Genomic DNA, 14731 nt, shown 5'->3' with positions numbered 1-14731 from the left:
AAACTGAAATAAAATTAGTATTCCTACCTGACAGTAATGATAACCTATTTTTTATTATAGGCTCATAAGATGGCCTGGCCTTTCCTTGAACCAGTAGACCCTAATGATGCACCAGATTATTATGGTGTTATTAAGGAACCTATGGGTAAGTACCTGAGTAGGATATGAAGTTTTTTCTGGAAATCTCAATAAATAGTTTTAATATCCATATAAAGTTCGTACATCATGAGGATATCTTGAGCAAGGGTGGTGGGAGTATAAATTGGTATGGTCACTCTAAAGGGTAAATTGGCAAGCTTAAACGTGTTTGCCCTTGAACCCAGCAATTTCATTTCTTAGGATTTATGTATGCACAAATGCTTATTCATTACAACAGTGCTTACAATTGTGAAAGCACTGGAAATGAAATGAATGACCATCAGCAGAGGAGTAACAAAATTCAATGATGTGAGTGGAGTATTATGCAGCTGTATGAAAAAATAAATGTCTAACCTTCTCCTCCTTTGCTGTCACCTCTTCCTCACATTTTCCTGAAGGAGAGCAAAGTTGATAGACCTGCAATAGAGATGCAAGAGAATATAGATTAATTTCCCATAAAAAATGACAATAAATAGTAGCTATAACTGACTGTATTAAGACGAACAGCTACAAGTGATTATTAAAAAGTAATGAATTTCTAAAAGAGATTACAAAAATTATAATAGATAAAAAGCTGCCAAAGGATTAGTTTCAGCTGATGGAAGAATTGTGCTCCAAAGCCATTGAAGCATTTTCTAAATGGGAAGGGTTTGTGTTTGGTGGCCACTTAAAAGAGGGAAAGTCAAGAAGAAGCAGTGGGACTTGGTTAGAACTGTCTCTGATAAGATGAGCACAGTCGCCTGTTGCTTGATGAGGAGGATGCATTAGGCAGTTTCACCACGGTGTGAACATCAGATCACACAAACTGAGAGGACCGACACCACTGGGAATTCTTTGCCGGTTACCTCCATGCTCTTGAATGTCAGATTAAAGGGGTTAAACACTGAACATACTTTGGGTTCATGTAGTCTTTGAGAAGAAATCCGGGATTGTTTGTTAAAATACATTAATAAATTCTAATAAAAATAATACATACTAATTGTAAAAAATTTAGGAAATAGAAAAAGAGACAGGGAATCCAAGAGTAAATGCAAATGTATTCCTGAGTCAGTCATTTTCAGAGCAGTAGTTTAGTATTTAATTAAATATACCTTAACTTTTTAATCAGAATTCTTTTCTTGAAGAACTAGGTTGTTTTTCTGTTCTTTTCCTCTCTCAGTTTTGTTATATATATATGCTTCATAATATCATCTCTTCTGTAGGTACATGAAGACAATATAGCTCTCTAAGACATGTTGTTAGAGGAAGAGAACATTATCAAACAGTACCTAGGTTTTAAGCAGTAAACAATTGTGTGTTAAAAGTACATGAATGTGTTTAGAAATGTCTGGACTGATACAAACTAAATTGAAAGTAGTAGTTTCCTCTGGAGTGTGCAGGAACCAACAGGAAAAATCAGCAGTAGCTTTTGGTTTATGGGTTGGCACTGGGAATCAAACCCAGAAGTGTTTTACCACTGAGCCAGCTTTTTATTTATTTTTTTATTTATTTTGAGGCAGGATCTTACCAAGTTGTTGAGGCTGGTCTTGAACATGCAATGCTCCTGCCTCAGCCTCCAAAGTTGCTGAGATTACAGGTGTGTGCCACTATGCCCAGCTATAAAAAATAACTCTTTCAGTAATAATGACAATAATATAAATGTCTCGAAAAATAGGCAAAACAAACACAGAAAAAAATTTGAGACTGGTAGTAAAGACATGAAGAGCTACAGAAACACTTTCATTGTCCTAATAGCAGAAATTAAAAATTATAACATTGGCTCATTACCAGAGGTCATTCAGGATGTTACATTTCATACTGTAAATTGGGGTTCCCACCACACCTTCCTCAGTTCCCTTACTTTGCTACAGTGATTCTTAGTACTCAGGAAACATTTATGTCTACTAGTTTGTTTTAAAGGATAGAGATGAACACTAGACAGGACAAAGTATAGGGAAGGGACACAGATTTCCGTGTTGCCTCTGGGGCACCATCTCGAGGAACCTGCCCATCCTCAGCTATCTGGATTCTCCCGAAACCTAGTCCTTTGGGATTTTTATGAGTGCTTCACTGCATAGGCATCACTGACCATCAGTGATCAGCTTAACCTTCAACTCCTTTCTCCTCCCTGGAGGTCGCAGGTGCAACTGAAAGTCTGGTAACCAGCTCCCATCCTGAAACTAAACGTCATACCTGTCTACCACTTCAATGACACTTATTGCTGCATTCTGCCTGAACTATTAATTATAAGCTGATAGGATTATTCATATCAGCTAATATTTTCCCTTGCATTTATTTTTAGTAGATACGTTTATATTAATACTGATATGAATGGTAAGTTAGTATCACTTGTTATAAGGCAGCAATGAAATTGCATAAAGAATGATATTATTTGTCTAATACAGAATCATAAAACCACTAGTACAGAGATTTTACTCATAATTCTAGATTCCCACTTCTCTTTGTGTAGACACTGTACTTGTTTGCATGTGAGACTTTATTATACTTAAATGTGCATAGATCCTTGTTGGTGTGGTTTCCTTTACCTTAAACCAATTAAATGAAGAGCTGTTCTATATAGTTAATTAAAAGCACAGGAACCTTCTTAACAACAACCAGGATTTGTATTTTAGAACCTCAATCAAAAACAAAATTTTAGGGGGCTAGAGTTGTACTTCAGTGGCTGAGTGCTTGCCTCGCATGCCTGAGGCACTGGATTTGATCCTCAGCACCACATTAAATAAATAAAAGAAAAAAATTTTTGAAAAGGTGCTGGTACATTTTTCATGAATTACAAAATAATCTCCAGTGATAAATCAGTTTTTTCCAGGACTGTTTGAACAGTAGATATACATTCTAATTGGTCAGAACTGCAGGATGTATTCATATTGGAAAAAACCTTAAAGCTTTGAAACTTGTTTCCATTTTATGTTTTGAAGACCTTGCCACCATGGAGGAAAGAGTACAAAGACGATATTATGAAAAGCTGACGGAATTTGTGGCAGATATGACCAAAATTTTTGATAACTGTCGTTACTACAATCCAAGTGACTCCCCTTTTTACCAGTGTGCAGAAGTTCTTGAATCATTCTTTGTACAGAAATTGAAAGGATTCAAGGCTAGCAGGTAAGCACATATGTTCAGTTTCTGAATTAATTTACCTCCTCAAACTCTACACTGTCCCATCTAATAAATATGGCTAATACAGTTTATGGGAAATTTGAACCTTAAAGTCAAAATTAAAAAAAAAAAAAGCAAGACTTCGCATTATGATATACTCTTAGGGACAAGTGGACAGGCTCCGCTGTGAGAAATTTCTGGGTCTGTTTTTGATATGCTTAAAAATTGAGTCTTTTTAAATTCAAAAGTATTTACTTCATGCTCCCAAAATGCAAGATGCCATCCTAAGTGCCATGGGGATGTGCATAGGCAGGCAGAGCTCTTGCTTTCCCTAAGTTTGTATCCTATATGGGATTGACCCTTCTAAGGGAAGACCAGAGGGGGGATTTAAGCACTTTCTCCTTGATTTATGTGTGCTCTGTCTTTGAAATCATAAAATGTTCTGTTTCTCTGGATGTGTGTTCTGTAGGTAAAACTAGACTTTAAATCCATGGGCCTTTCCTCAAACCTCGGATGACATAAAATCATTGAGCAACTTTGTATGAAAGTCACTTAACTTTACCTTCATGCTCATCTGTTTCTGAACCTCAACCCCTTTCTCAGCCCATGATCTTCTTCCTTCCCATGGAGGCCTGGTTTCCTTTCTTATGATAACTGCCACCATTCTGTAGCCTTGAGATTCATTACTTACTTGTACCGCATTCACCAAGCTGCCAGCTTGATCATCCCTGGACATTTCAGATTGGCTGGGTTGGGGCCTAGACATCTATATATTATCTAATGGAACTCCTGAGTGATTCCATACCAAGCGTAAAAATCAACATTCTGAACCTGGGTGCCTAAAATCCCAGCTACTTAGGAGGCCAAGGCAAGAGGATCTCAAGCTCAAAGACAGCCTGGGCAACTTAGTAAGATCCTGTCTCAAACAAAAATATGAAAAGGTCTGGGAATTTAGTTCGGTCATGGCACACCCCTAGGTTCAATCTCCAGTATCCACAAAAAAAAAAAAAAAAAAAAAAGGAAAAAGATTAATATAAAATTTCTTATTTTTTAAAAAAATTTAATACAAGTTTCCTGAGCTAATGAGAGATACAGTACTTTAAATCCAAGCAGATCCATTCAGCAAATAATTATTGAGAACCCGATAGTAACCCAGTTCCTCTATGGAACTTACATTCTTGGAATTAGTGGAGAACAATTTGTAAACATAAAACAGATGGACAAATGGAAAAAGATCTATCCTCACTGTAGAATTTCCAAATGCCTAGGATGAAAGAAGGTCTTCTATAGAAGACAGTATATAAAAATAATAACTAGAACGACATCAGACATTTCTACTATAGTATGGGACTTTAAAAGTTATGAAGGAATACATCCAAAAATTTGAGGAAAAAATCTTTTCAGAGGCAGAATAAATACATTTTTTTGATTATGTTATTATAGAGCACCCTTTCATAACATGTTATTTTAATATATGTGCATTAGCAAAAATAAGGGAGCAAATCAAGAAAGCAGAGGTATAAGAATTCTAACTCGGGTGACAGTTCTACAGCAGGCCTATATAGCAAGCATCTAATTAGAGAAGGAGAATGGACCTCTCCCAAGACAGAGGTGTCAAGGGAAAGAAATGATTCATATGTTAAATTTTGTACTAATTAGATCAAATTAAAAATTAAAAGATAAAAAATGTAAGGAATAAAAAGAAAGTCTATTAGAAACTCCATGAAAAACAAAAAGCTATAGAAGAATGCCTCCTTAGCAAAAACTAGATGCTACAGAGAAAGATATTCACAGACAATAATAAAACCGTTGTATTGATTTTCAGCTTTTAGATTCAGCCTATAGACAAAACACAGAAAGAAAGATACAATAATTACAGGGAAATAAAACTTGATCTCGGGCTGGGGATGTGGCTCAAGCAGTAGCGCGCTCGCCTGGCATGCATGCGGCCCAGGTTCGATCCTCAGCACCACATACAAACAAAGATGTTGTATCTGCCGAAAACTAAAAAAATAAATAAATATTAAAAAAATTTTTTCTCTCTCTCTCTCTGTCTCCCTCTCTCTCTTTAAAAAAAAAAAAAACTTGATCTCAAAAAGTAGGGTGAGAAAATGGGTAAGAGAGCTCAGTTCTCTTTTGTCATAGTAGGGTTTAAACAAAATAAAGTTGAAAAATCAAGAAATAGCAGTATAGGGGCTGGGGATGTGGCTCAAGTGGTAGCGTGCTCACCTAGCATGCATGAGGCACTGGGTTCGATTCTCAGCACCATATAAAAATAAAATAAAGATGTTGTTTCCACCTAAAACTAAAAAATAAATATTAAAAAAAAAAAAAAAAGAAATAGCAGTATAAGAAATCTAACTACAAAGAGCTAAAAGATGGAAGGACTTGGCCTCAGGGAGCCTGGACTTCAGGTTGAATGAAGATAGGGCAGAGGAGTGCGACTTCTCATCACAAGCCCTCTGCTCTTGTGCTTTCTGATTTGTACCTCATGCAGTGAGTTATTCCTCTGATTAAATTTCTCAAAAATTGTGTTTTGAAATTGAAAAGGCCTTTGGAAGTAACTGGAAGGCAGAAGCTGGGATGTTTGAATCCCACTCTTACTGCCAAGTTTGAAGGAAGAACCCTGAGGATGAGGGGTTGCAGCTGCTGATGAAGGAGAGGATAGTGCCTAGTGTTCCTAGAGCGAGTGGCAAAACAGAAATCTGAGGAAGGAGAGGAGGCTTAGTAGCTGAGTCTGTGCAACAAGTGGGCCACTTAGTACTTTCTTTCTTTTGTTGTGCTGGGGCTCAAACCCAGGGCTTTGCCCTGAGCACCTACAGCACCATTAGGCTACACCCCCAGCCCAAAGGGGCCACTTGGGAAGTCTTCTCACCTAGTTATTTAATGTAGCTTTTTATATACTCAAATTTATATAATTTTCATTAAAAGGTATGGAAACTAAATTGATGTTTGCTCAATTCCTCTTAAATAAATTGCCATGTCAAGAGCTGTGTAAAGGCAACTCACTACTGCCTTATTAGGGAGTCTGTGTTATTTCGAGGTTTACAGCTGAATGAAACATAAGTAAACTTGCCAATCATGTATTTCCAATATTTCCTTTGTCATATGTCCCCATTTTCAATTTATGATCTCCAATATAGTTTGCACATCATTTTCATTACTGCACTTTGTTATATAATTCATCATTTATACCATCCATGTTCTTTCTTTTCTTACAGATTGTGATATCTTTAGTCTGAATTTTTAACTGGAATCAGAACTGGATGTTGGGGTCACTGTTTTATTGTACCACGTGATTACATAATTCAAAATTGTCCCCCCAAAAGTTGAGATTAGTTAATATAATTTTTTAATGTTAAAAAAAGATGTATAGTGGTTAAAAAATTTATTCTAGCAGCCATGATGAACAATGTATTTAAAATTGTAAACTCTTGGAATACTGTATTTATCTGCTATTGCAATATAAAGTACTTTGAATTAGTCCTGGTAACTGTACAGTAATTTGGTTTACTAATGAAAGTTGTGAATAAAACTGTGAAACTAGAAAGAAGACTTTCTGGACTTTAATAGAAAAAAATGTGATTTTAATATTTCTGTTTCTCTTCTTTTAATATAATTTTCCCTTTATATTTCCCAAATCAATGTAAATAGACACATACACACACACACACACACACACACACACACACTCCTTTTACTACAATGATATGCTTCTGTAAATGTCTCTATATTTGTCCCATTGGCTAAAAATGTTGTAATCTTTATTAGACAAATACATATATATATATATATTTTTTTTTTTTTTAAATATTGGCTTTTTCCAGTGAGCTATCATGTTTAGTGTACAATGAAAAGTTTTAATATTATAGGTTAAAAATTTAATTGTTCTCTTCTATTTGCTTGCCAAGGATGAGTGAAAGAACATGGCTGCTTCCCCCCGACTGACTGCCTTGGCATTCACATAGAACATCATTGTTTCCAAAAATGAAGGGTGCTTAATTGTTCCCTTTTCTCTGTATTCTGTAGGTCTCATAACAACAAACTGCAGTCTACAGCTTCTTAAAGTTCAGCGTGTTAACCTAACATAAAACACAGCAAGAATCTGGTTGTCTGAACTATTTTAAATTAAGGAGCCAGATGTTTTTAGTCAGGTTATCCTGACAAGACTTGACCTAAACTTCATTTTTATTGGTCATAACAGTCCAATTATATTCTTGGCCAATTTTGTCCAACGGTCAAGGGAAAAGCAAAGTCAACGACACCATTATCTTGTCAAGATCAAATGGTTTTACTATTGTGGCAGAAGCGGGAAAACTGTTTATTGAAAAAAAAAAGAAAAAGAAAGCAAGAAAAAAAAAAGATACTATGGGGTCAAGTGTAACTCCATGGAAATGCCACCGTCTGCTCTTCAGTGAAGAAGCTGGTTTAGAGTCTCACAGAAAACTTTTGACTGTATTTATTTATTGTTGCAAAAAAAAAAAAAAAAAGACGCTTTTTTATTGCTGCCCTCATTTGTCAGCTAATTATTTTTTCTTATAAAATCCAGCCCCGGTTACATGTAATCCATCCTGTATCTTATCATGATTCCTGAAGGTAAAAGTACAAGACGACCTCTAGATGTCTTTTCTTTCTATGAAAGGAGCTGCTATGTACACATGTGCACACACACACAACTGGGAATCAACAATGAGTTTATTATTCATGGTAGACAAAAATTAAGCTTGCAGAAAGGTTGGACTGAGTGGTCCTGGACTACAGACTCTGTTGCCTTGATATACCAGTACAGTTTGTCATTTACTCTGCACCAGGCTAAAATGAGCAAAATCTATTTGAAGGTATCTTGTTTGTAAACATTTGTCAGATTCTAATTTTTTCTTTTTGTATTAAAATTCAACTATGGATGTATATGAAACAAAATAAATGGAGATAATTTTTCTCCCACAGACGAAGGTGTCTTTGAATGTGCGCAATGATTATCTGTAATCCTCTGTGGGAAGTGGGGGGGCTGCCAGTTGAGAAAGACAGAAGGCTCTAATCAGATGGATTTCTCCAGGACAGCAGTGGCCCTTTGTTTTATAATTCCCAGTTTGTTGTCGCCCTGTCAGAAAATCTCCAGGGTGCTAATCCTGTTGTATTGCACCAATGATAAGAGTGATATGACAGTACACGTTGCCTTTCCTCTGTACTTGGTATGATTCCAGGCAAATGACCCTTTACACATAGCTACTTATATTATATGAAGGACATTTTTAGATGACCCTATCCTCTGTATTTTTTGTTTGTTGGTTGAGTTTGTTTGTTCCTTGTAAGGAAAAGAAGCGTGAGGAGTAGGGAGAAAATGGAACCCTGGAATTTAGGTGTATTTTGCATGTTGTTCCTTTCAGTGTTCTAACCTTACACATGATATTACTGCATTGTAACAATGGCTTCTCTAATGTCTGCCAGAGTTGGGTTATGCAGCTTTGCAAAATTTTTCTAATTTTGCACTAATTCATATTAGCTTTGTCCTACCGAGTTCTGGAACTTACCTAGTTATTGTTAGTTAAAAGTTTCCTTCTGTTTAATGTTGCCCTGCTATGCAAAATCTTTCCCAGACCAATTTCTTAAAAGAAAGACATTGCTATAGAGTTCCCAGTTCTTTCTTATTACATGCTCAGGTGGACAGGCTGTTCTGGGTTAATTTTGTCTGATGAAGCCCATTCCTTTTTGTGCATAAAGACACCACTTAAACCTATCCTTACAAACTAAAGAGACTAACTGCTCAATATGGAAACATGAAAACAAAAGTTTTTTGCTTAAAATATTAAGATGGAAGTAATTAAATACAAGTTACTTTGTCCTTTTAGTTTTTAAAAAATGTTACATATGTATGTACTGTGCTGATGCAAGAATTCTACATTTTAATGAACTATAAAGTTATTCTGCATCTCATCATGTCACAGTATTTCTGTAATATTTATTCATATACATATATATATATATAAATATATATGAGCTTAATCATTTAAAACTTGTTACGGCAAGAACTTTCCTACCTGTAGGCAATAGATTGCTATGTTTTTAACAAATTGTGGCAAATTCTAAACAGCAATTCTTTTTGTACGTAATAGGACATTTCATCCTAGAAAAATAAAGTAATGTTTTTGACATTGGATTTGGTGCAGTTTCTAATGAAACAATGGTTGGTTGGTTGGTTGATTGGTTGGTTGAGATATTTTCTAAAGCTGTTGGCATTGCCATATTGTACAAAAAAGGGTAAATTTTATGAAAATCCTGAGACCAGGAAGATGTTAATTTCATATGTGTATAATGATATAAAGCCTTTTGCAATTTCTATCACCATATAAATACATGAAGACATTTTATAGTTTTACCAACTATAGAGCTTTAGTCTTTCCAAAGTAATTTTTGAAAAACATACATTCTTATTTCAAAAGCTGCTTTTCTATGAGTATTCTTTGACAAGCTTCTACTACTCAATAAGATATTAAACTATTTTGCTTTCAGTAATCAAAGTAGTATAATGCATATTTGTGATACTGTTAGGATGTTTCTATCCCAGTCTTTAGGCCTGTAAATATACTTAATTTGCATCAACAGATTTCTTTGGCTAAAAGTATTTTCAATGTTATGCTCTATCTGCCAAGTTTACAATCCTGGAAACCATTTCACAAAATGTATTTTCATAATATTGGTAATGCTTTTTTTTCCTATCCAAATTATGTGGGATTTGTATATAATGTCCTACAGTAGGTTTAAAAAAACTGTGAACTTTTGGAGTTACTTTCTAAAGTAGAACAGTTTTTTTGTATTTCAAGTGGCCTGGAGTGTTATGTAGAGACCCTGAGACATGCCATTATTTGTAACCTACCTTCCTAGAATCTGCAAATAAAAGTTCTTTCCCCAATTCCTGTTCATTCCTGGCAGGCCAAATCCTGGCTTCTTTGTTGTGTTTCCCATATTAAAGAGCCAAGTGCATTGATGCCAGGTGCATTGGCACACCCCTGTGATCCCAGAGACTTGGGAGACCAAGGCAGGAAGATCACAAGATCAAGGGCAGCCTCAGCAACTCAGCAAGACCCTATCTCAAAATAAAAAGGGCTGTGGGTATAGCTCAGTAGTAGAGCACCCCTGGGTTTAATTCCCCGTACTGCCCCCCGCAAGAAAAAAAAAATTGAAGCCAACTCTGTGACCTTTTAAAATGTCTACACGCGATGGAGTTTGACAGAGCTACCTGTTGTTACAAGTCACTCTTCTCTGATCAAAGCTGTTCCCCAGAAGTCTCAGATCTCTAGTCCTTAAATTGTGAATGGTAATACATCATGGGCAAAGTAATGACTTCTAAGTATTTAGGGGGAAAGGGCCAGCTGAAGTATTTTTAATAATTTGACATAGAGGCACTTCTAAATACTTAGAAAAATATACCGAAAAAGACATTTCTCAGAAGATCACACCACTTGATCCAGTTTGGACCAAATTCTACTAAAGAAATATGCCATATTTTTCAAATGATGAAGGCCTGCTTTATCTAACATACTTCTTGTATGCTCAAATATGTTCTGAAATCGAGGTTTTGCACTGTAGGTGGCACATCAGTTTTTAAATGTTTGCATATATGTGTCCTTGGTAAACCTGGAAAAAAAAAAGTTTAAGATGAGGGACAGGGATTGTGACTCAGCAGTAGAGCACTTGCCTAGCACGTGTGAGGCCCTGGGTTCTATCCTTAGCACCACATAAAAATAAAATATTGTGGGGCTGGGGTTGTGGCTCAGTAGTAGAGTGCTTGCCTAGCATGCATGAGGCACTGGGTTGATTCTCAGCACCACATACAAAATAAATAAAATAAACGTTCATCAACAACTAAAAAAATTTTTTTTAAAATATTGTGTCCAACCACAACTACAAAGTCAATATTTAAAAAAAAGTTTAAGATGAACAGTGCCAAATAATACCTTCAAAGGACAGTTTTTAAAAATTAGTACCCAAAAAAGAAAAAAATTCATGTCTTGTAGACCTTTCCCTACTAAAAGAAAAAACAAGTACTTTTTCCCCCTTGAATTCTAAAGTAACAGTTTAATTTGGAGGAGGGTCACCATTGAATTACTCTTGAAGGCAACTGAGTATTTTATTGATGAGGGACTATTATGTGTGCACATAGGCACAAAGGGCTCTTCAGTCTTTGGAGCACAAAGCCATGTTCTAAGAAAAATCTATCAATGGGATAAGAGGATTAGAAACTACAATGAATTCATTAAAATTTTCCATCAAATTAAAAGATTGTATTCAAGGTCCTGACTGAATATTGAAAAAGAGATTCTACTTTGTATTTTGCCCAACCTGGAATTCCCAGTCTGTTCTCCACTGTCTCCTGTTCATGTCCCCAGCCCACTGCCATTCTACCTCAGCTGTGCCTCACTACTCCATGAATGATGGCCTTAGTTTTTATCCAGGCAGTCTTAAAATCTGGCCTGCATGTTTTTCTGGGATGTACATTATTAGCTGTGTGACCTCCAAATGTCACAAATATCAGGGCTCTTGCATTTTTTTTTTTTTTTGTATTTCCAAAATATTTCATAAATAGTGTTATCAAATCAAACTAAGTCAAAACCTAACTAAGGTTTATGTAAGAGTGATTTTTATCTCTTTTATTTACTATTGTGTTTGGTTTGGTTTTGAGACAGGGTCTAAGTTGCTTAGACAGGCCTCCAATTTGTGATCCTTCCACCTCAGCCACATGAGCAGCTGGGATTACAGGGTGAGCCGCCATACTAGGCTTTTTTTCTCTTAAACTAGGACCACTTATAAGTTTTGTCTTAAGTCTGACCATTCGGTATATTATTCTAAGTATTTAGAAGTGCCTCACTATTAGATAACTAATAGTTTATCTATCTGGCTATATTGGAATCTTCCTATCATGTTCCTTAAATCACTGCTTAGTCTCTGACAATTAAAAATTTGACTTGACTGACAGTATTTTATGACTGAGTTAATTTTATCTTAAAACTTAATTTGTTAGCTGTTTACTCTAATGCCAATAGTTATGTAATAAGGAAGCTGTTCCCAAGAAATTCTAGTAAATTTTTTTAATACATTTGGGCAAGACTCATTTTGGAGAAATTATCTAAAAGTCCCTCAGTAATATCAGAACCTCTGTTTTCACCTCTAAGGCCATGTTTGAGGCAGAAGTATGAGATATTTTGTTTTACGCGATTGCTACTTGCTTCCTTGTCAATTCTCTAGTGCCCCATCTTGGACATCCTTTAGATATATAGTGCTTCTCGGGCCATTAACATTGTGAGCTCCCTGAGCAAGTCACCTTGAGACCAAACAGTCTGCCTTTCTCTGCAGTGCAGTTCTCTCTTTTGGCAGGAAACTTCATGCATATTGTTGTCTGTGTTCACAATGCTTTGAGTTAACTGAAGGACAGCTCAAATATAAATATAAATATAAATATCATTATTAAACTTAGCCTTTTTCAAACCATCCAGAAAATGTTATTCACTTGCTTGTGAGCTGTCATTGATAAAAACTGGTTTCAGGGTTTGGGGACCAAGTTTGAAACAAATCTTTTTCTCAAACCTTTTGGCTTATGCAGGCTAAAAAACCCAGGTGCATCCAAGATCTGATTTCAAGGCAAGATTTACTGCTTTACAAACACAAACATGATACTTGGTCTTAATAGAAAAATGACATCAGATACATCCAGAATACATTTAGCAGTGGAATAGCCGCCAGTTTGGCACACAACATAAATTATTGGGAACAGGGAGGCATGAAAATATACTACATCTTATATTTTGGTACATCAGGAACACTTGCTTTGAATACTATTTTGCTTGAATTAAGCCCTTTAGTACTCTGCATATGTAAAATTTTAAACTTGTCCTGAGCGCTGACCTAGTGTTTGATCTAAATGACATTTCATACATAAATGTCTTTTGACTCGTGTGCTTACTGTTATGTACAGTTATAAATGTGATGATTTGAGTATAAAATTTGGTTTGATACATGATATAAACTATTGAAAGTGTATATTTAAATTTAAGAAATGTTTTTTTGTGAACTATTTCTACTGAAGAATGTATTAAATTAAAATAATTTAAAAACCTAACATGAAGCAGTCATCTGTTAACTGGACAGGTCAGGTATCTGAGCTAGGTGAATCACTGTCAGGGACTACATTTGAATAACTGCCCTTGAGTATACCATAAGAGGCATTTTGTAAATAACAAAGTGACAATGTGAAGATTAGAGCTGGAACTGTACAAATAGTTCATAAAGTAGCCGTAGGCCCAAATTGTAAAGGAAGGCCCCATTTCATAAAGATAGACCTTTGATGTCTTTTTCAAGTCTCCGTTGCCCTCCATCAATGCCGGGATGGGTGGTTTCAAATGCACTGGGTGTGAACTGCACTTTGAACTTGCCGATCCCTTTTCCGGTTAAACCTTTTCACATAGCTGCTGCTGCTCCTGAGCAGTCCATCTCCTGGCCGCAGCCGCCCTCTGAGAACCTGGAGCAGAGCTGTAGGGAGCTGCCGTCTCTTGTGGTAGATGTGGCCCATCACAATATACCTGCTGCCTGAACAAAACAATCAGAACATCAGTTAATGGTGGCTTTAAGTGCCATAGAAAGACAAAAAATGCCTGAGTTTGAATTTTATTATCTTGCTGCACATGTTGAACTCATGTAGCCTACCGGCCACACGTGGGGACAGTCTAGTGACCTTTAGCAAATAGCCAGGTAACCTGTAAACAGCGGACATTTCAGAACAGAGGTCCTAATCCAAATGCATGGGCCAAAAGAAGCAGTTCTGTACAGAACTGCTTATCCCTTCTGGGAACAGTGTTATTCACTCCACCTGTTGATGTATTTAAGGGCTTGCTTCGTGCCAATCCCTACTTGAATTTAATCCCTTTGCGGGGCATGGGGGTCTTAAATCACAAGGGGTCGAAATTATAACCTGTCATCCAAATTCTATTAGTTACAGTATCCCCAAAAGAAGGTACAAATGGCAGAACAGAGTACGTCTATGAAGCGGTCATTTAGGTCAGTTTCAATACCAGGTTTAAATTCTGGACATGGCTTATTGCAACTGGAGGAATCTAGGGCTAATACGTGGACCCTGAAGAAAAACCCGTCCGGAGTGATGTACAGGCGGTTCATCTTGTACAGCCCGTCCTGGTCCACCAGCAGAGTCACCAGCCGGATCCCCGTGCCGAGCACGTCCACATCATGCACGATTCCGTTCACGGCTGCTTTCAAAACAGAGTTTGGAGAAAAGCATTACAGCGACTTCCTCTCTCATTGCCCCGCGCGACTTTAACAAATCACGAAATAGCCCAAAGGGCCTCTAGAACGTGCGGGTGGGTGTCTCTGGGCTCGGAAAGGCTCGCCTCGGCCTGGGACCCGCTCACCGAATTCGCTCTCGCAGTACGACTCGCGCTCGTCCAGGTCCGCCCTGCAGGCGCGCGCGCACGGCTCGGCGCCGGCT

At 36.8% G+C, this 14731-nt stretch overlaps 2 protein-coding genes across 2 annotated transcripts in view; one reads left to right on the top strand and one right to left on the bottom strand.

Annotated features, from left to right (window-relative positions):
- The window catches only part of Bptf (bromodomain PHD finger transcription factor), a 130570-nt gene extending 122387 nt beyond the window's left edge, over window positions 1-8183 (top strand). The window contains exons 30-32 of the mRNA XM_048798201.1: window positions 61-145; window positions 3057-3243; window positions 7267-8183. Coding sequence (XP_048654158.1) covers window positions 61-145; window positions 3057-3243; window positions 7267-7303 — 309 coding nt within the window. The 3' untranslated portion in view covers window positions 7304-8183. The remainder of the gene's footprint in view (window positions 1-60; window positions 146-3056; window positions 3244-7266) is intronic.
- A 4680-nt stretch (window positions 8184-12863) lies between these two features.
- CUNH17orf58 (chromosome unknown C17orf58 homolog) overlaps window positions 12864-14731 on the bottom strand; it is a 4263-nt gene continuing 2395 nt past the window's right edge. The window contains exons 3-5 of the mRNA XM_015504832.2: window positions 14655-14729; window positions 14301-14492; window positions 12864-13818 (exon numbers count right to left, since the gene is read on the bottom strand). Of these exons, the coding sequence (XP_015360318.2) occupies window positions 13628-13818; window positions 14301-14492; window positions 14655-14729 (458 nt within the window). The 3' untranslated portion in view covers window positions 12864-13627. The remainder of the gene's footprint in view (window positions 13819-14300; window positions 14493-14654; window positions 14730-14731) is intronic.

Source organism: Marmota marmota, unplaced genomic scaffold (assembly GCF_001458135.2).
Source record: "Marmota marmota marmota unplaced genomic scaffold, marMar, whole genome shotgun sequence".
NCBI classification, from domain to species: Eukaryota; Metazoa; Chordata; class Mammalia; order Rodentia; family Sciuridae; genus Marmota; species Marmota marmota.
Note: the sequence above shows the minus strand (reverse complement) of the source record. Positions and strands in the feature narration are given on the sequence as shown.